General features: G+C 40.1%; 1 protein-coding gene across 1 annotated transcript in view; it reads right to left on the bottom strand.

Annotated features, from left to right (window-relative positions):
• Positions 1–14174, bottom strand: part of Kdm2a (lysine demethylase 2A) — a 69831-nt gene that overhangs the window by 15939 nt on the left and 39718 nt on the right. The window contains exons 12-13 of the mRNA XM_032896433.1: positions 13310–13436; positions 10572–10969 (exon numbers count right to left, since the gene is read on the bottom strand). Of these exons, the coding sequence (XP_032752324.1) occupies positions 10572–10969; positions 13310–13436 (525 nt within the window). The remainder of the gene's footprint in view (positions 1–10571; positions 10970–13309; positions 13437–14174) is intronic.

The following is a 14174-nucleotide window of genomic DNA, read 5'->3' as shown; positions in this document are numbered from 1 at the left end:
GCTAATGCTCTTCCCCAGACAGACTTGTTCCAAGGCTGATTACAGCTGCACACCCTCTGGGAGTTCACAGTGCACACAGACATGTGAGCAGAGTTTGCTTTGCATTTATAACTATAATAGGAAAGGAACAGTCTTAGATCAATGGTTCTTATGACTTTAATAAAAAGTTTGGATGGCTTAGGAATAATGTGACAGTAAGAAGCTGCCAGTGAATCATATTGGTTGACTTTATTTTGAGACATTTTATGTCTGAAAGAGATCCTGAACCACAAACCACCTAGTAGAATATCCCCTTTGACTGCATGAACCACAAAGCAATGAATGCTACAGTAAAAGAACATAAGAGACAGCTTAGCTTTTTCTTAAGTGTAAATACACTAGCTTTCAGCAAAAACTAAACTTTGACCTAGAAGGATTAGTGCTTGGGTCATCCTTAACAAGCATTTTCATAATCAGAACTTTTAACTATTTTTATCCTTAACCTATAGATTATGCTCTAAATTCCAGAATTAGGGCTCACAAAAATCTCTTTATATTCTGAAAGATTCCTCTATTAAGATCCCCTTTTTACCAAATCTCCAGATGCCTCACACCTTCCCCCAAACCAATCTCATTTTCAGTCATTTTATTTACTTCAAGTTGCTATGGCACCCTATTCTAGAGCCTCATGCTAGCACCATACTGTGTGGGGGTGAAGAGGCAGGGTGTGGTACCACGTGGGACAAGGTTCTGGTCCCAGCTCTTAATCTCCCTAGGGTGAAAAATTCAGGTCCATTCAAAATGTGCACTGAGGAGTGCATGGCTCCCCTCCCCCACTTTGCATAAGGGAGGAGTAGGACTCTGCCCATTTCCTCTGCGGGAGAGAACTGAGCTGTCCACAAACAGGGACTTTCCACTTTCAGCAAAACAGACTGCACAGAAAGACCTATGATTAAGAGAGTAGAAAAGGAACTTAAGTTCACTGAAACAGTTTAATTCCACCTGCAAGACTTTTGTAGGGGGCACAAGGAAGGGCAGAAAGACAAACTGTGTGGGCTGCGTTGGGTGGGGGCAGTTAACATACACACCACTCAATTACTGGTGTATGTGTGGGTGTGGAGGGAAATGTAGATTTCCTTCCCAGCCTAAATTCGGTGGGGCCAAGTCCGCAATGGTTTCATTAAAAAAGACTGTAGCTGAGGTCCTAGGAGAAACCATAAAAAAAGCTATCACCACTCGCCAGTGGGGATTTAGGATCAGGGATCGCGGGTGGGGGTGGGTGGAGTGCGGAAAGGCTCTGCCTATCTAGGTTCTAGGCATTTGGGAAAACATTCAAACACAGGCCCACACCCCAGAGAACACAGGAAGGGAAAGAGAACGAAGGGCCTCTGATCAAGCAGTAAGTACTCCCCAAAGCCAAGCAACCCAGTTCCAAAGCAAATCCCACCAGCTAGAGAACAAGTGTTAACAACGGCTCAAACAACACAAGTAACACACGCATTGTCCTGGACTCGCCCAGCAGGCAGTTCTGCCTTTTACAAGAGACAAAGTCTCTACAGTTATACACACCCCAAACCAGAAAGGGCTTGCCAACCGACCGCCTGACCTTGCATTTCTTGTTGCTCTGGAGCTGCAGAGGCTCTTGGGTGAAGTTTCCCCAGCGCCTTTGTTTTGTTTTCTGTGCTGAAGTTGTGCGGAAGGAGTTAGCTTTTCTGCTTCTAGGAAAATCCTGATTTACGGGAAAATCCTGAATCTCCCAGAGCACGTAAGGTTGTAACCCTTCAGGCTACTCAGAACAGCGTGGAGCACTCTGAGCTCCTTCTAAAGCCCTTCAGCTCAGCCGCGGCTTCCTGTGCCTGCGAACAATGCTGCTGCGTCACCCACATGCAGCTCCCAGAAATGCTTTGCAACGGAAGATGGCAGGAGGGGGAGCGCAGCTCGAGTGAGCCAGCCAGGCAGAGGGCCTGGCCGTTCTGCTGCAGCACCCGGAGGGGAGGTATTTGGCAGCCGCTCACCTCCTTGTGATTGGAGGAAGCATAGCCGGGGGAGGGAGCTTGGCCAGCCCCGGCCCCAGTTCCTTCCCTCCAACACTGCAACAGGAGAACCCAGGGCCAGCTCTGGGAGGGCTCTTGGTAGCAGACTTCAGGAGGCACCGGTGGAAGGGAAGGCTTTAACCCAATCCACAGGCAACGTCTTCATACCTTTACAGAAGCCTCACACCATTCAGCTCATTGTCACTTATTGAGATAACCAGAGCTCTCTCACTGACAGTTCACAGATTTCTCTCCTCTCTGGAATCCTAACAAGAGTCGAATCTCTGAGGAGGAAACTGACAGCAGCTTACTTTCCCCAGCTCTTCCAGAGTCAATTGTCTCACACCTGTCCACACTCACATAGCTCCATCCCAGCAGCAAGTATTTATACCAACACCTTCAGAAATACCATATTACAGGTAGCACAGAGATAAAATATGGCTGTTCTCATTCACCATAAATACAGTACATGCCTACTTTTGGTTGTGACAAGGAACCATCAGCATATTAGAACTCTACCTGCAGCAGTCTTTTACCGATTCTATTGTGAACAAATCAAGCTACTCTGGTGTAACTGTAAGTCAGAACACTTTATCCTCTTGACTCTATACAAGATACAGACAGGGAGTTGGGGAATAGGCCTCTCCCAGCTGCAGTCAGTAGTCTCCTCTGCCCATCAGAAGGCCTCACACTCCAGACACCACTCGTTTCTAAATCAGTGTTGCCTGCCTCATTTACAATCCTACTGCCTCAGTTTTTAGGTGTAGAAATATAGGTGTGACTACCTTAATGATCCCCTATGAAGCAAACAGCCCTTCATCCTATTGACACTTTGATGACATCATTTATTCTGTCTAGAGGTCCTGGAGCCAGGTCGAAGCTCAAAGTTGGTTCATACGCTCACTGAGATACAGGAGAAAGGGCAGACTCACCCAGGTGAGTCTGAGGTCTACACACATCAGCACAGGAAGAGAAGCTGCTAAGAAGCAGCAGAATTAGCATTTTCCAGAACCTCCTAATATAATTGACATAAACATCTAGCTTTTCCTACCATTAATTTTTTAAGTTACATTTATTTATTTATGTGTGCATATGGATGTCAGGGATAACTTTTATCATATGGGTCCCTGAATGGAGGTTGTTAAGCTTGGCAGTAAGTGCCACAATTGTGAGTTGTTTCTGGAATAGATAGTGGCCTAATAGGCTTTCTGGCATCTGAAATGGTGTCAAGGGCTGTGTTCGTGGATATACTTTCTGCCAGATTGTTTCCCTCCCTGTGTTGCCTACCCAGGCTTAGCTCTAACCTGTGGGGGCTTAAAATGATCTTCCTGGGGGGCTGGAGAGATGGCTCAGTGGTTAAGAGCACTGATTGCTCTTCCAGAGGTCCTGAGTTCAATTCCCAGCAACCACACGGTGGCTCACAACCATCTGTAATTGGATCCGATGCCCTCTTCTGGTGTGTCTGAAGATAGCTACAGTGTACTCATGTAACTAAAATAAATAAATCTTTAAAAAAAAAAATGATCCTCCTGGATTCTGAACTTGTTCCATGTGCTTATTTTCACAGTAGCTTACAGAATGAAAGAGACTTCTGTGTTCTTGGTTGAGTTCTTCTAGGAAATGCTTACATGGTCATCCTAACCTCAGATTGCTCCTTTGTACTTCCACTTCAAGATTTCAGGACAAAGTATATTCAGTTTATTTCATATGAAAAGTTTTAACAGTGATCTAGCTGGGGCTGAAGAGATGGCTCAGAGGTTAAGGAAACTGACTGCTCTTCCAGAGGTTCTGAGTTCAATTCCCAGCAACCACATGGTGGCTCACAACCATCTGTAATGGGATCTGATGCCCTTCTCTGGTGTGTCTGAAGAGAGCTACAGTGTACTCATATACATAAATAATAAATAAGTAATTCTAAAAAAAAAAAAGGCAGGGGCTGGAGAGATGGCTCAGTGGTTAAGAGCACTGACTGCTCTCCCAGAGGTCCTGAGTTCAAATCCCAGCAACCACATGGTGGCTCACAACGATCTGTAATGGAATCCTCTTCTGGTGTGTCTGAAGACAGCTATAGTGTACTCAGATATGTAAAGAAAATAAATATTTAAAAAAAAAAACAAACAAAAGGCAAACAAAAAACCCTAGTGACAGAACTATTGGGAAGTTTCTTTTAAAATGCTTATCTTCAGTGCTATCTATCCTAGAGGGATAGTATTTTAGAAAAACATATTACCTCAAGGAAAATTGGTTATAGCAAAACCTATCAAAAAAAAAAAAGAAAAGAAAAAAAAAAGGAAAAAAGAAAAAGAAACAAGGCATACCACTGCAAAACTCACTCCAATAATTTTCAAGTCACACACTAAACAGACCTAATTTGCCCTCTCTTGTGATTAACAATAAATAGTGGCTGACAAAAAAAAAAAAAAAAAAAAGAGTAAACTGAGTATGGTAGCAATGCCTACAATGCTATCACTTAGAAGATGAGACAAAAGATTATAACTTCAGGACCTACTTAGGCTTCACAATGGAACCCTGTCTCAACAGCTAAAGAGGAGCCATGTGGCAGTGTACATCTTTAATCTCGACACTTGTGAGGCAGAGGCAAGCAGGTCTCTTTGAGTTCCGGCCAGCTTGGTCTACAAAGTGAGTTCCAAGACAGCCAGGGCTACACAGAGAAAACTATGTCTCAAAAATACCAAACCAACCAAAAAAAAAAAAAAAAAAAAAAAAAAAAAAACAAACTCCCCAAACCTTTTTCAAAAACATCCAGGTCAATAGATAAGTCAGTAAGTATGGAGCAAGACCAACAACCTGATTTTGATTCCTGGAATCCTCAAAAAGGTTTAAGGAGATAACCTATTCCACAAAGTTATCCTCTGTGACATGGTGGGCATGTACCCCCCTTAGGATACTAACCAAAAAAGTTTTGTTTTGTTTTTCCAAAGTGGGGGGCATATGAGGGTCCAATTCCTGAGGGCCATCCTCTGGGCTTACAGATGTGCATCCCCCCACCAACACATACACATAGTATCTTGTTAGTGAAAATTGCAAATGAAACTTTATTGTTTGTTGTCTTATTTACTTTATGTTGTATATGCATGCTTTCCCTGCATGTATATGCACCACTGCATGCCTGGAAACTGAGGTAAATAGAAGCCAGCAGTGGATTCCCTGGCATTGGAATTATAAATGGCTGTGAGCTGCCTTAGAGGTGCTGGTACTGTAACACGGGTTCTCTGAAAGAACAGCCAGTGCTCTTAAAAACTGAGCCAGCTCTCCAGCCCCAGGTAACTACTATTCCTGTGGTTATTTGCTACCACAACTCTGATTCAGTACTATTAGACTTCTGGGGTAGAACTTAGTGCAAATCTCTAGATGAAAGATAAAGGGGTTGGGGATTTGGCTCAGTGGTAGAGCGCTTGCCTAGGAAGCGCAAGGTCCTGGGTTCAATCCCCAGCCCCGAAAAAAAAAAGAAAAAAAAAAAGATAAAATTTTAAAAGTGTAAGTTAGAATAGCATGAATTTATTGCACTACAAAGAACAGTTTCCCAATTAATAAAACTGAAAGCTGTTAGCATTTATAGAACATTATTATAGTCAATTTGTTTCATCTACCAGGACGGTTTTAGCTGGTGAAAATGAGAAGACTGGTACTTACTCCTTCCTTAGGATAAACTCATCTTCCCTCAGAGTTTGCTCTGAGGCCAGTGCATAGGAAATGCACAATGTTTGTACTTAGCCTACTTCAATGCCCATTCTACAAATGGACTTGAAGGCCCTAGAGACTAAGACTAAGACTGAGATGAATGAATTTCACAGATTTGTGATTAGTTACTATGTTACCACTCTAGTTAAATTCTTCCAGTTGACTGTCATCACCTTTTTAGTGTCCTGTTCACAGCAGCTTAGAATGTACTTTCAAGAAGCCTTTCAATGAGCTACTTCTATGAATGGAGCTATACTATACAGTTTTTTTTTTTTTCTTTTTTTCGGAGCTGGGGACCGAACCCAGGGCCTTGCATTTGCTAGGCAAGTGCTCTACCACTGAGCTAAATCACCAACCCCTTTATACTATACAGTTTTACATTCTGCCTTTTTATTCAATATATATTAAGTTGCAACTCTTCTACTTGACAAACTAAAAATATCTTAATATAGTAGAAATACTATAATACATTACATTTTCTCAAACAATCAAGGTTACTCAAACATTTCCAGCATTATTTATGCTGACTCACTTTATCAATAAACTCATATCCTTTAAATGCTCTATTTTTCCCCCTTAATCCTATTCTAATTCTATCCTCTATGATTCTTCAACACTATAAAACTTAACATTTTAGAATGTTGAAAGTTCTTTATGACAGTACTAAAATGGACTTTTCTTCAAGGAAATATGTAATTATGGCTATGTCATCTTATTTTTCTTTCATCTATCCTACTCACTATTTCTAAGAAACATATAGATTGTAACAATATTTAATTCCTTTCTACATAAAAGAGTAAACTGCTTCCTTTTCCCAACTGCAGCTTAGCCACCAGCATATAAGTGCTAAATTCTCCAGTGTTGCAGAGTTCCCATCTATGTAGTGATTTGACACCTACCCAACCTAATTGTTCTAATTTTGTTAGTGGTGTTTGAGACAAGATCTCACTCCATAGCCCAGACTGGTCTCAAACTTGACCTTGTTCCAGTCTTCTGAGTGCTTGGTATTTATAGGCAGGAGCTATCACCTTGCATTAAAAAGAAAAGGGTGGGGTGGGAGCATTTTATTTTTAATTACGTGTATAGAGACATGTGCATGAGTGATACAGAGTTTAGGCCAGAAGAGGGCACCAGACTGCTAGAGCCAGTGTTAGTGTGAGCTTGCAATGAGACAATCAATATGAATGCTGACTACCAAACTTGGATCCTCTTGAAAGAGCAGCAGAGTGGCAAGTGCTTTTAACTGCTGGATCACCTCTCTAGCCCCTTACAATGACGTAAAAAAGGAAGGGTTAGACTAAAACTCTGCTATATTACCAGGCTGGTCTTAAACTGACCAGGCTCAATGCTTTTTTGTTGTTGTTCTTGCTGATACTGAGATTCTTAAATTTAAGCTCTGAACTTTGTAAAACTCTCATTACACATAACTGATAGACTGTTCTTTAAGACTGGATCCAAGTATTTTCTTTTTACTTTTGAAAGGGATTCTATTTTGTTGACCAGGCTAATCTGAAACTCCTAGGCTCAACTGATCCTTCTGCCTCTATCTACCTTTTGAGTCGATGTTATTACAGACGAGTAACAGCTCTATAGAGGCTGCATTCTGACATCTCATCTGAGGTAAATAAGAAAAGTTATGAAGTCCTGAAACAAGAATTTAAAAACTGTCAGTCTATTCAGTCATAGGTCACTAGGTTCCTCATGCTCCAACCTGTGCCGTCACGTCTTAGTCAGTGCTGATAGCTATACACTTCCTAGTAATTCTGTGTGATTTTCAGATGGTTGGAGTCCTTTGGAAGCCTCCCCTTAACTTACTCACCTGCCTTCCTACTGCTTCCTTTTATCATTTTTTCTACATTCTCTCCTGGTAATCTATTGGATCATGATTTCCTTTAATCTCCGTACAGAAGCCAAGCATGGCAGCTGGTACACACTTGTGTTCCTAGTACCTGGGAGACTCAAGTAGGAAGATTCATAATTTGAGGTCAGCCTGGGCTCCCCAGCAAGACTCTGCCTAAAAACCAAACCAAACAATTTCTTTATTTAGCCACATTATATCACTTACTTAAGCAAGTTTTTGTATTTCTAGCAGGAACTTTGACCTTGAACAATAAAATACTGTAGTATAATAGGGTATCTACAACTGGATTTAGTTAAAATTAGATCCATAGACAAACTTAGATATACTTAGAACTAAAAAAGATACTCATTTTTATGAACTAGAAACACACAGACCAAAAGAATGTTGTAAGACAGTTTTAAGAAGGGCTGGAGAGATGGCTTAGTGGTTAAGAGCACCCAACTACTCTTCCAGAGGTCCTGAGTTCAATTCCCAGCAACCACATGGTGGCTCAGAACCATCTGTAAAGAGATCCGATGCCCTCTTCTGGTGTATTTGAAGACAGCTACAGTGTACTTATGTATAATAAATGAATAAATCTTAAAAAAAAAAAAAAAGACAGTTTTAGGAAATGTTTCTTTTATAGAGTTTCTAAAGATAACTGTTCAAGTTAAACAAGTCTTAAAAGTCAAAATTTATTGTTTACCACATGCACTTGTGATAGAATATCTTCAAAAAAGAGGTTGTTGTAGATACAGGTACAGATACCTAATTTCTGAAAAAGGTATTAAAATATACCTTGAAAAAAGACAGATTCATCAAATGATGTTTAGAAAACTAGCTTAGACTATCTATGTAGAAGATCAGACTCTTTTACCCTAAACGAAAATCAATTCAAAATTGGTCAAAGATCTGTAACATCAAATTTGATAGAAAACATGGATGAGGGCTAGTGAGACCATTCAGTGGAAAAAGGGCACCTGCTTCTAAGACTGGAGACCTGAGTTTTATCCCTGGAACCCATGTCATGGAAAGAGAGGAGTGATTCCACACTAAAACTGTATGTCTTTTTGTTTGTTTTAAAATGGAAGCCCAGTTTGCCAGCAGATACCTTTAATCCCAGAATACAGGAAGAAGAGACAGAGGTAGGTAGCTATCTGTGAGTCTGAGGCCAGCTTGGCTGACAAAGTGAGTTCCAGGATAGCTAGAGTTATGTAGAGAGATCTGGTCTCAAAACAAAACATGTCCCCCAGTAACGGGGAGGGGCCTGGGGGCTAGAAAGATGGCTCTGTGGTTAGAAGCTCTTGTGGCTCCTTCAGAGGACAGCAGTTTGGTTGTTCAGTCCATTCATTGGACATGGCTCAGAAACACCTGTAACTCCAGTTCCAGGTATCTAACACTTTTCTCTGGCCTCAACAGGCACACACATATAAGTAACATTTAATTTGATTTAATTTTGAGACACAGTATCTCTGTGTAGTCTTAGCTGGTACTCACTCTGATCAGGCTGGCCTGGAAAGGTGTGAGCCATCACCATCACCCAGCTAAAATTTAAAAAACAAAACAAAGCAAAACAAAACACACTTCAAGATACATTTGTAAGCCAGGTACGGTAGCATACACCTTTAATTCCAACTACTGTAGAGGCAGAAGCAGGAGAATACTGGTGAGTTTAGGGCTGCCCTGATCTACATAGGGAATGCCAAGACAGCCAAGGCAACATAGAAAGACCTTATCTAGAGAGAAAACTTAGAGGTAACAGACCCAATTTCAAAAAAAAACAAAACACGAAACAAAAGAAACACAAATGCTCGTATCTGAGAAGGTGTATTTAGTCATCAACACCAACTAAAGCTGTGGGGAGACTCCATCTTACTCTGGTTCAAATAATTACAAAGACAACCAATGACCGGAGCTGGCTGTAGAGTTTGCCGCGCAACCTTAAGGACCCAAGTTCAATCTCCATCTCACTGCAATACATATGCCTCCAATGATAATAATAATGATAACAAAGAAAAAAAAAACCCAGTAATAATGCTAGTAAGGACCTGTGTAAAAAGGAATTCTTGTACATTTCTGGTAGAAATGTCATTTGGTAAGGAATTGTCAAGTCCTCAAAAAACTCAACGAAGAGCTACTATATAATACAGCTGCAATTCTGGGTGTGTAAAGATTCCAATTCACCATACCACAGATATTTGGATAGACATTTTTATTGCTGGGCTATTCACAATAGCTAAGAAATGTAACCAGCTGAGGTGCTTATTAACAGATAAATGAATAATGAAAAGGTGGCATATAATTACAAAGTTTTTGAAATATAAAACCATGGCATTTCAAGAAAATGGATGGAAGTGCAGAATATTATGTATATAGAATCTGTATTTGTATAGGAGAGAATAGGTAGAAAGGAAACCATAGGAGGAAAGGGAAAGAGAAGAGGAAAGAACATAGGGTAAAGAAATATATGTGACATGAAGGCAGAAAGGGAGACTATTTGGGGTAGGAAGGAAGCCACAGAGAATATGGTTGGGAAGGACAGAATCAGCTTCTGGCCAGTATCTTACCTCGTATCTCATGGTAGGAATGTGAGGATTACAGATGGGCACCACTGCATTAAGTTGTGCCTTATTTGTTTTTTGTTTTTAAAATATAGGCCCTGGGGACTAAACCAAGCTCTTCATGCTTATGCAGCAAGGGACTTTACCTGCTATACCATCTCTGGGAATTATATTCTATTTACTGAGCCATTCACCTGCGCGCCCTCCCCACCCCCACCCCACCACTTTTGGTGATAAGCTTCAAGTTTTTAGCACTTAGTGTAAGTCAACACTAAATACACATATGTTCCCATTTTCAAAATGGTGAGTTAATATCACTCTAGAAATTGAAACACTGGGCAGCACTGACACAGGAACATATTAAATTCCCCTGTAGTTGAAGTATCCTTAATCCCTGTAATTTCTCCCTCCAAATCAAGAAACTTGGCTTTCCTACACATGTCAATGGCTGCTTACCTTTACATCAGCAATCAGAGCATCTTCGTCTTCTATCCCTGTGGGGACACACTTCTTGTGCAGTGGCAGTGACTCTAACTTATCTACAAGACATCGAAGACCTTCAAGTTCAAAGTGGGTCAGATGCACTTGCCTATCCTTTCTAGGGCTACATTGGGGATCCCAAACTTGGCCATTGTGGGATCCCCGGCTAGAGTCTGAGGATGAGTCTCCAGACAGAGTTTTCTTCAGATTTGGAAGACTTCGGCAGGCTTTGCCAAGTCCATCATAATCCAGGTTGACTCCATTAGCCACAGGGCTGGTAAGCACAGATCGCTTACTACTGTTCATGCGTCGGGCTTCTTTGTCTGCCCCTTCCTCATCACCATTTCCAGACTCCAACTCATTTAATTCCATATCTACCAATGCAAAAGAAATACATGCTAGTTGGCTAGTTTATCAACAAGAGAAATAGCACAGTATGTCCAAGGCTATAAATGACAAGGCCAATGTTTCCGAAATTCCTTGTTGCAAACAGAATAGCCCTGGAGGAGTAGGGTAGGGTGGTGCACACCTTTACTCTAGCGTATTGGTAAGGAGACCAGTGAAATGAGCTTCAGGCTAGACTGGTCTACATAGTGAATTCCAGACCAGCTAGAGTGAGACCCTGTCTCAAAAAAACAAAAACAAAAATGTATGTGAAATTACCATGTTGAGGCTGGAGAAATGGCTCAGTGGTTAAGAACACTTGCACTTGCAAAGGATCCAGGTTCAATTCCCAGTACCCACAGATGATTCAAAACAATCTAGAACTCCAGTTCCATGGGATATGATACTCTCTTCTAACCACTGCAGGCACCAAGCACATATGTGGTACAAATACATACATACTTCCCATAATAAAACAAATTTAAAAAGAAGAAACTACCATTGATCCAATGAGGCATTTCTCTTGATAACAGATAATTGTTAAGGCACAGAACTTGAAAACAGAGAGATTAGAGTCTGATCAGACTAGTCTAAGGTGTTGCTTTATCAGTCATTAACTATAATATCACAAAAAATTTAAAAAATCTTGAGAGTTCAAATTCTTATTTGTGCCAGGTGATGGTGGCGCATGCCTTTAATCCCAGCACTTGAGAGGCAGGGGTAGGGGACTCTCAGAACTCTCTCATTTATGCCAGGACACCACAGAGAAACCCTGTCAAACAAACAAAAAGACAAAACTTAAAAAAAAAAAAAAAAAAGTTTCTCATTTGTAAAATCAGGCTAATTATACCTACCTCACAGGTATATGGTTATATTACACACACACACACACATATATATATCATATAAGAATTTAAACTATATAAGCTAATAAGTTTATTAATAAGCTATTTAAGCTAAACTTAATAACATTAAAACATATTTAACTGGTCAAAGGTTTGAATGTTCAACCCTAAATGAGACATCTATACATCACCTCTTCTAAGGCTCAGGAACCACAAGAGACAGAAAGAATATAATGTCTGAAGGAAATGATGGTGTATTATTCAATGCTACATTCCAGGAATAAAACAGGAATCTTAAATTTTAAGTGGCTTTGACTGTTTATGATGCACAAGAACTGTATAAAATTGGGCCATCAACTTCCATCATGGTTGGGAGAGGATCATAAGGGCCTGACCCTATCTAAAATCTATGGACAGTTAAGTCCCTCTTCTCCCTGGATCGTTTGGCAGTTCCTAGTTATAGGGAGAGGGAGAGAAATTTTCTTCAGTGGTATAGCCACTTGCTGCCCATGTCTATAAATAATCCTTTACACAAGATTCTATGTTAACTCTAGTTGTATTTATTAGTTGATAAGCCCTAAAGGGATTACAGAGATAGCTAGCTCAACAGTTAAGAGAACTGGCTGCTCTTCCACGACTCAAGTTCAATAGTTTAATACACACACACACACACACACACACACACACACACACACACACACACACACACACACACACACACACACACTCACACTCACACACTCTCACTCTCTCTCTAATGCCAGTTCCAGAAGCTCTTCTAGTACCCTCATACAGACATGCATGCAGGCACCAATGCATATAAAATAAAAATGAATTAATCAAATTCTTTTTGAAAAAGAGAAAAAGAAAATCTTTCTTTAAGAAAATGAAAGTAGGGCTAAAGAGATGGCTCAGTGGTTAAGAGCACTGACTGCTCTTCCAGAGGTCCTGAGTTCAATTCCCAGCAACCACATGGTGGCTCACAACCATCTGTAAAGAGATCCGATGCCCTCTTCTGGTGTATCTGAAGACAGCTACAGTGTACTTATATATAATAAATGAATAAATCTTAAAAAAAAAAAAAAACTTTAAAAAAAAAAAGAAAAAGAAAATTAAAGTAGACAGGGACTAGATAGGAAGAAGAAAGAAGCTCTATATGCAGGGGAGATCAGACATGAAAGTAATGAGGGATAGATGTTTGAATATATCATAAGGAAATCAGTATATATATGTTAATAAAAAACAAAAGCAATGTATCACTTATCTCCAGGAGATGAATACAGCAACCTAGATCAGATCACAGTATTTCATTCAGCCCAGTAATTCACATCTATTTGTGTATTTAGTGTTCAATCGCAGTAAATGAATTTGCAATTTTCAAACAGACAAGTACAAAAATGAAACAAAACAAAAAACCCCAACTGTAGCTACAGTATATTGTCAGTTCTAGTGTGTCTTAAAAGTTCATGGAATCAGGATACTTACCCATGCTAAGGGATTCTTTCTGAAATTCCTTAGTTAGGTGAGATCGGTTGGTTATGCAGTATACATAGCGCTCCAACACATACCAACACATTTCATAGTAAAATGGGTAACGGAATTTATTTGGAACCTACACAGAAAAAGAATAATGAGAAGACAAGGCAATGACAATTTTCTAGGGAAGAGAATATAAAAGACAATCTCTGTAACTGCAGTAATTAACCCAGGAAAAATTACTGTTAGTCAATCTATAAATTCAAGCTAGACTTAAGTTCTGAGGCTAGAACGTAAGTCAACCTGTCAATTTTGAGACAGGAATTGTAGTTTGTAACTGCAATCTCAACACAAGAAATTAGGTCAAGGTAGGTTTGGACTTCATAGAGACATCTTGTCTCAAAAAGGAAAAGAAATGCTTTAGAGTAAGAATGAAGGCATTCCAACCTTGGCTCTGTTTTTTCTGAATCTTAAAGAACACAGGACAAAGAATCTAATGAATGACAGACAGGACATAAAGTCACACTTATAGAAGGTCTATCACTGTATGTATGAAAGTATAATTTTAGACTCATTCTCAACCTGCATGCTGTTTAGAAGACTGAGCCTCTGTCCAACATCTACCTTCGGTTCCCCTGGCTTGTCCTTTGTAGTCACCAATCAGATTAACCTGTATGGTTTTATCTGTCACTATCTTTGTAGCATGAACATGCTTTCCAATTCAGAGCATCTTAAAAATTATTTCAGAAATATAAAGAAATGTCCCTTAGATATACCACTGTCGAGGATAAAGCAAATTAAAATTAACATAAAGCAATGAAAAAAGAAGATAAGATCCAGGTACCATTCTAAAATATATCTGCTACCCTCTGGC

Source organism: Rattus rattus, chromosome 2, assembly GCF_011064425.1.
Source record: "Rattus rattus isolate New Zealand chromosome 2, Rrattus_CSIRO_v1, whole genome shotgun sequence".
Classification (NCBI taxonomy): Eukaryota; Metazoa; Chordata; class Mammalia; order Rodentia; family Muridae; genus Rattus; species Rattus rattus.
This window is presented reverse-complemented; position numbering and strand designations above follow the sequence as displayed.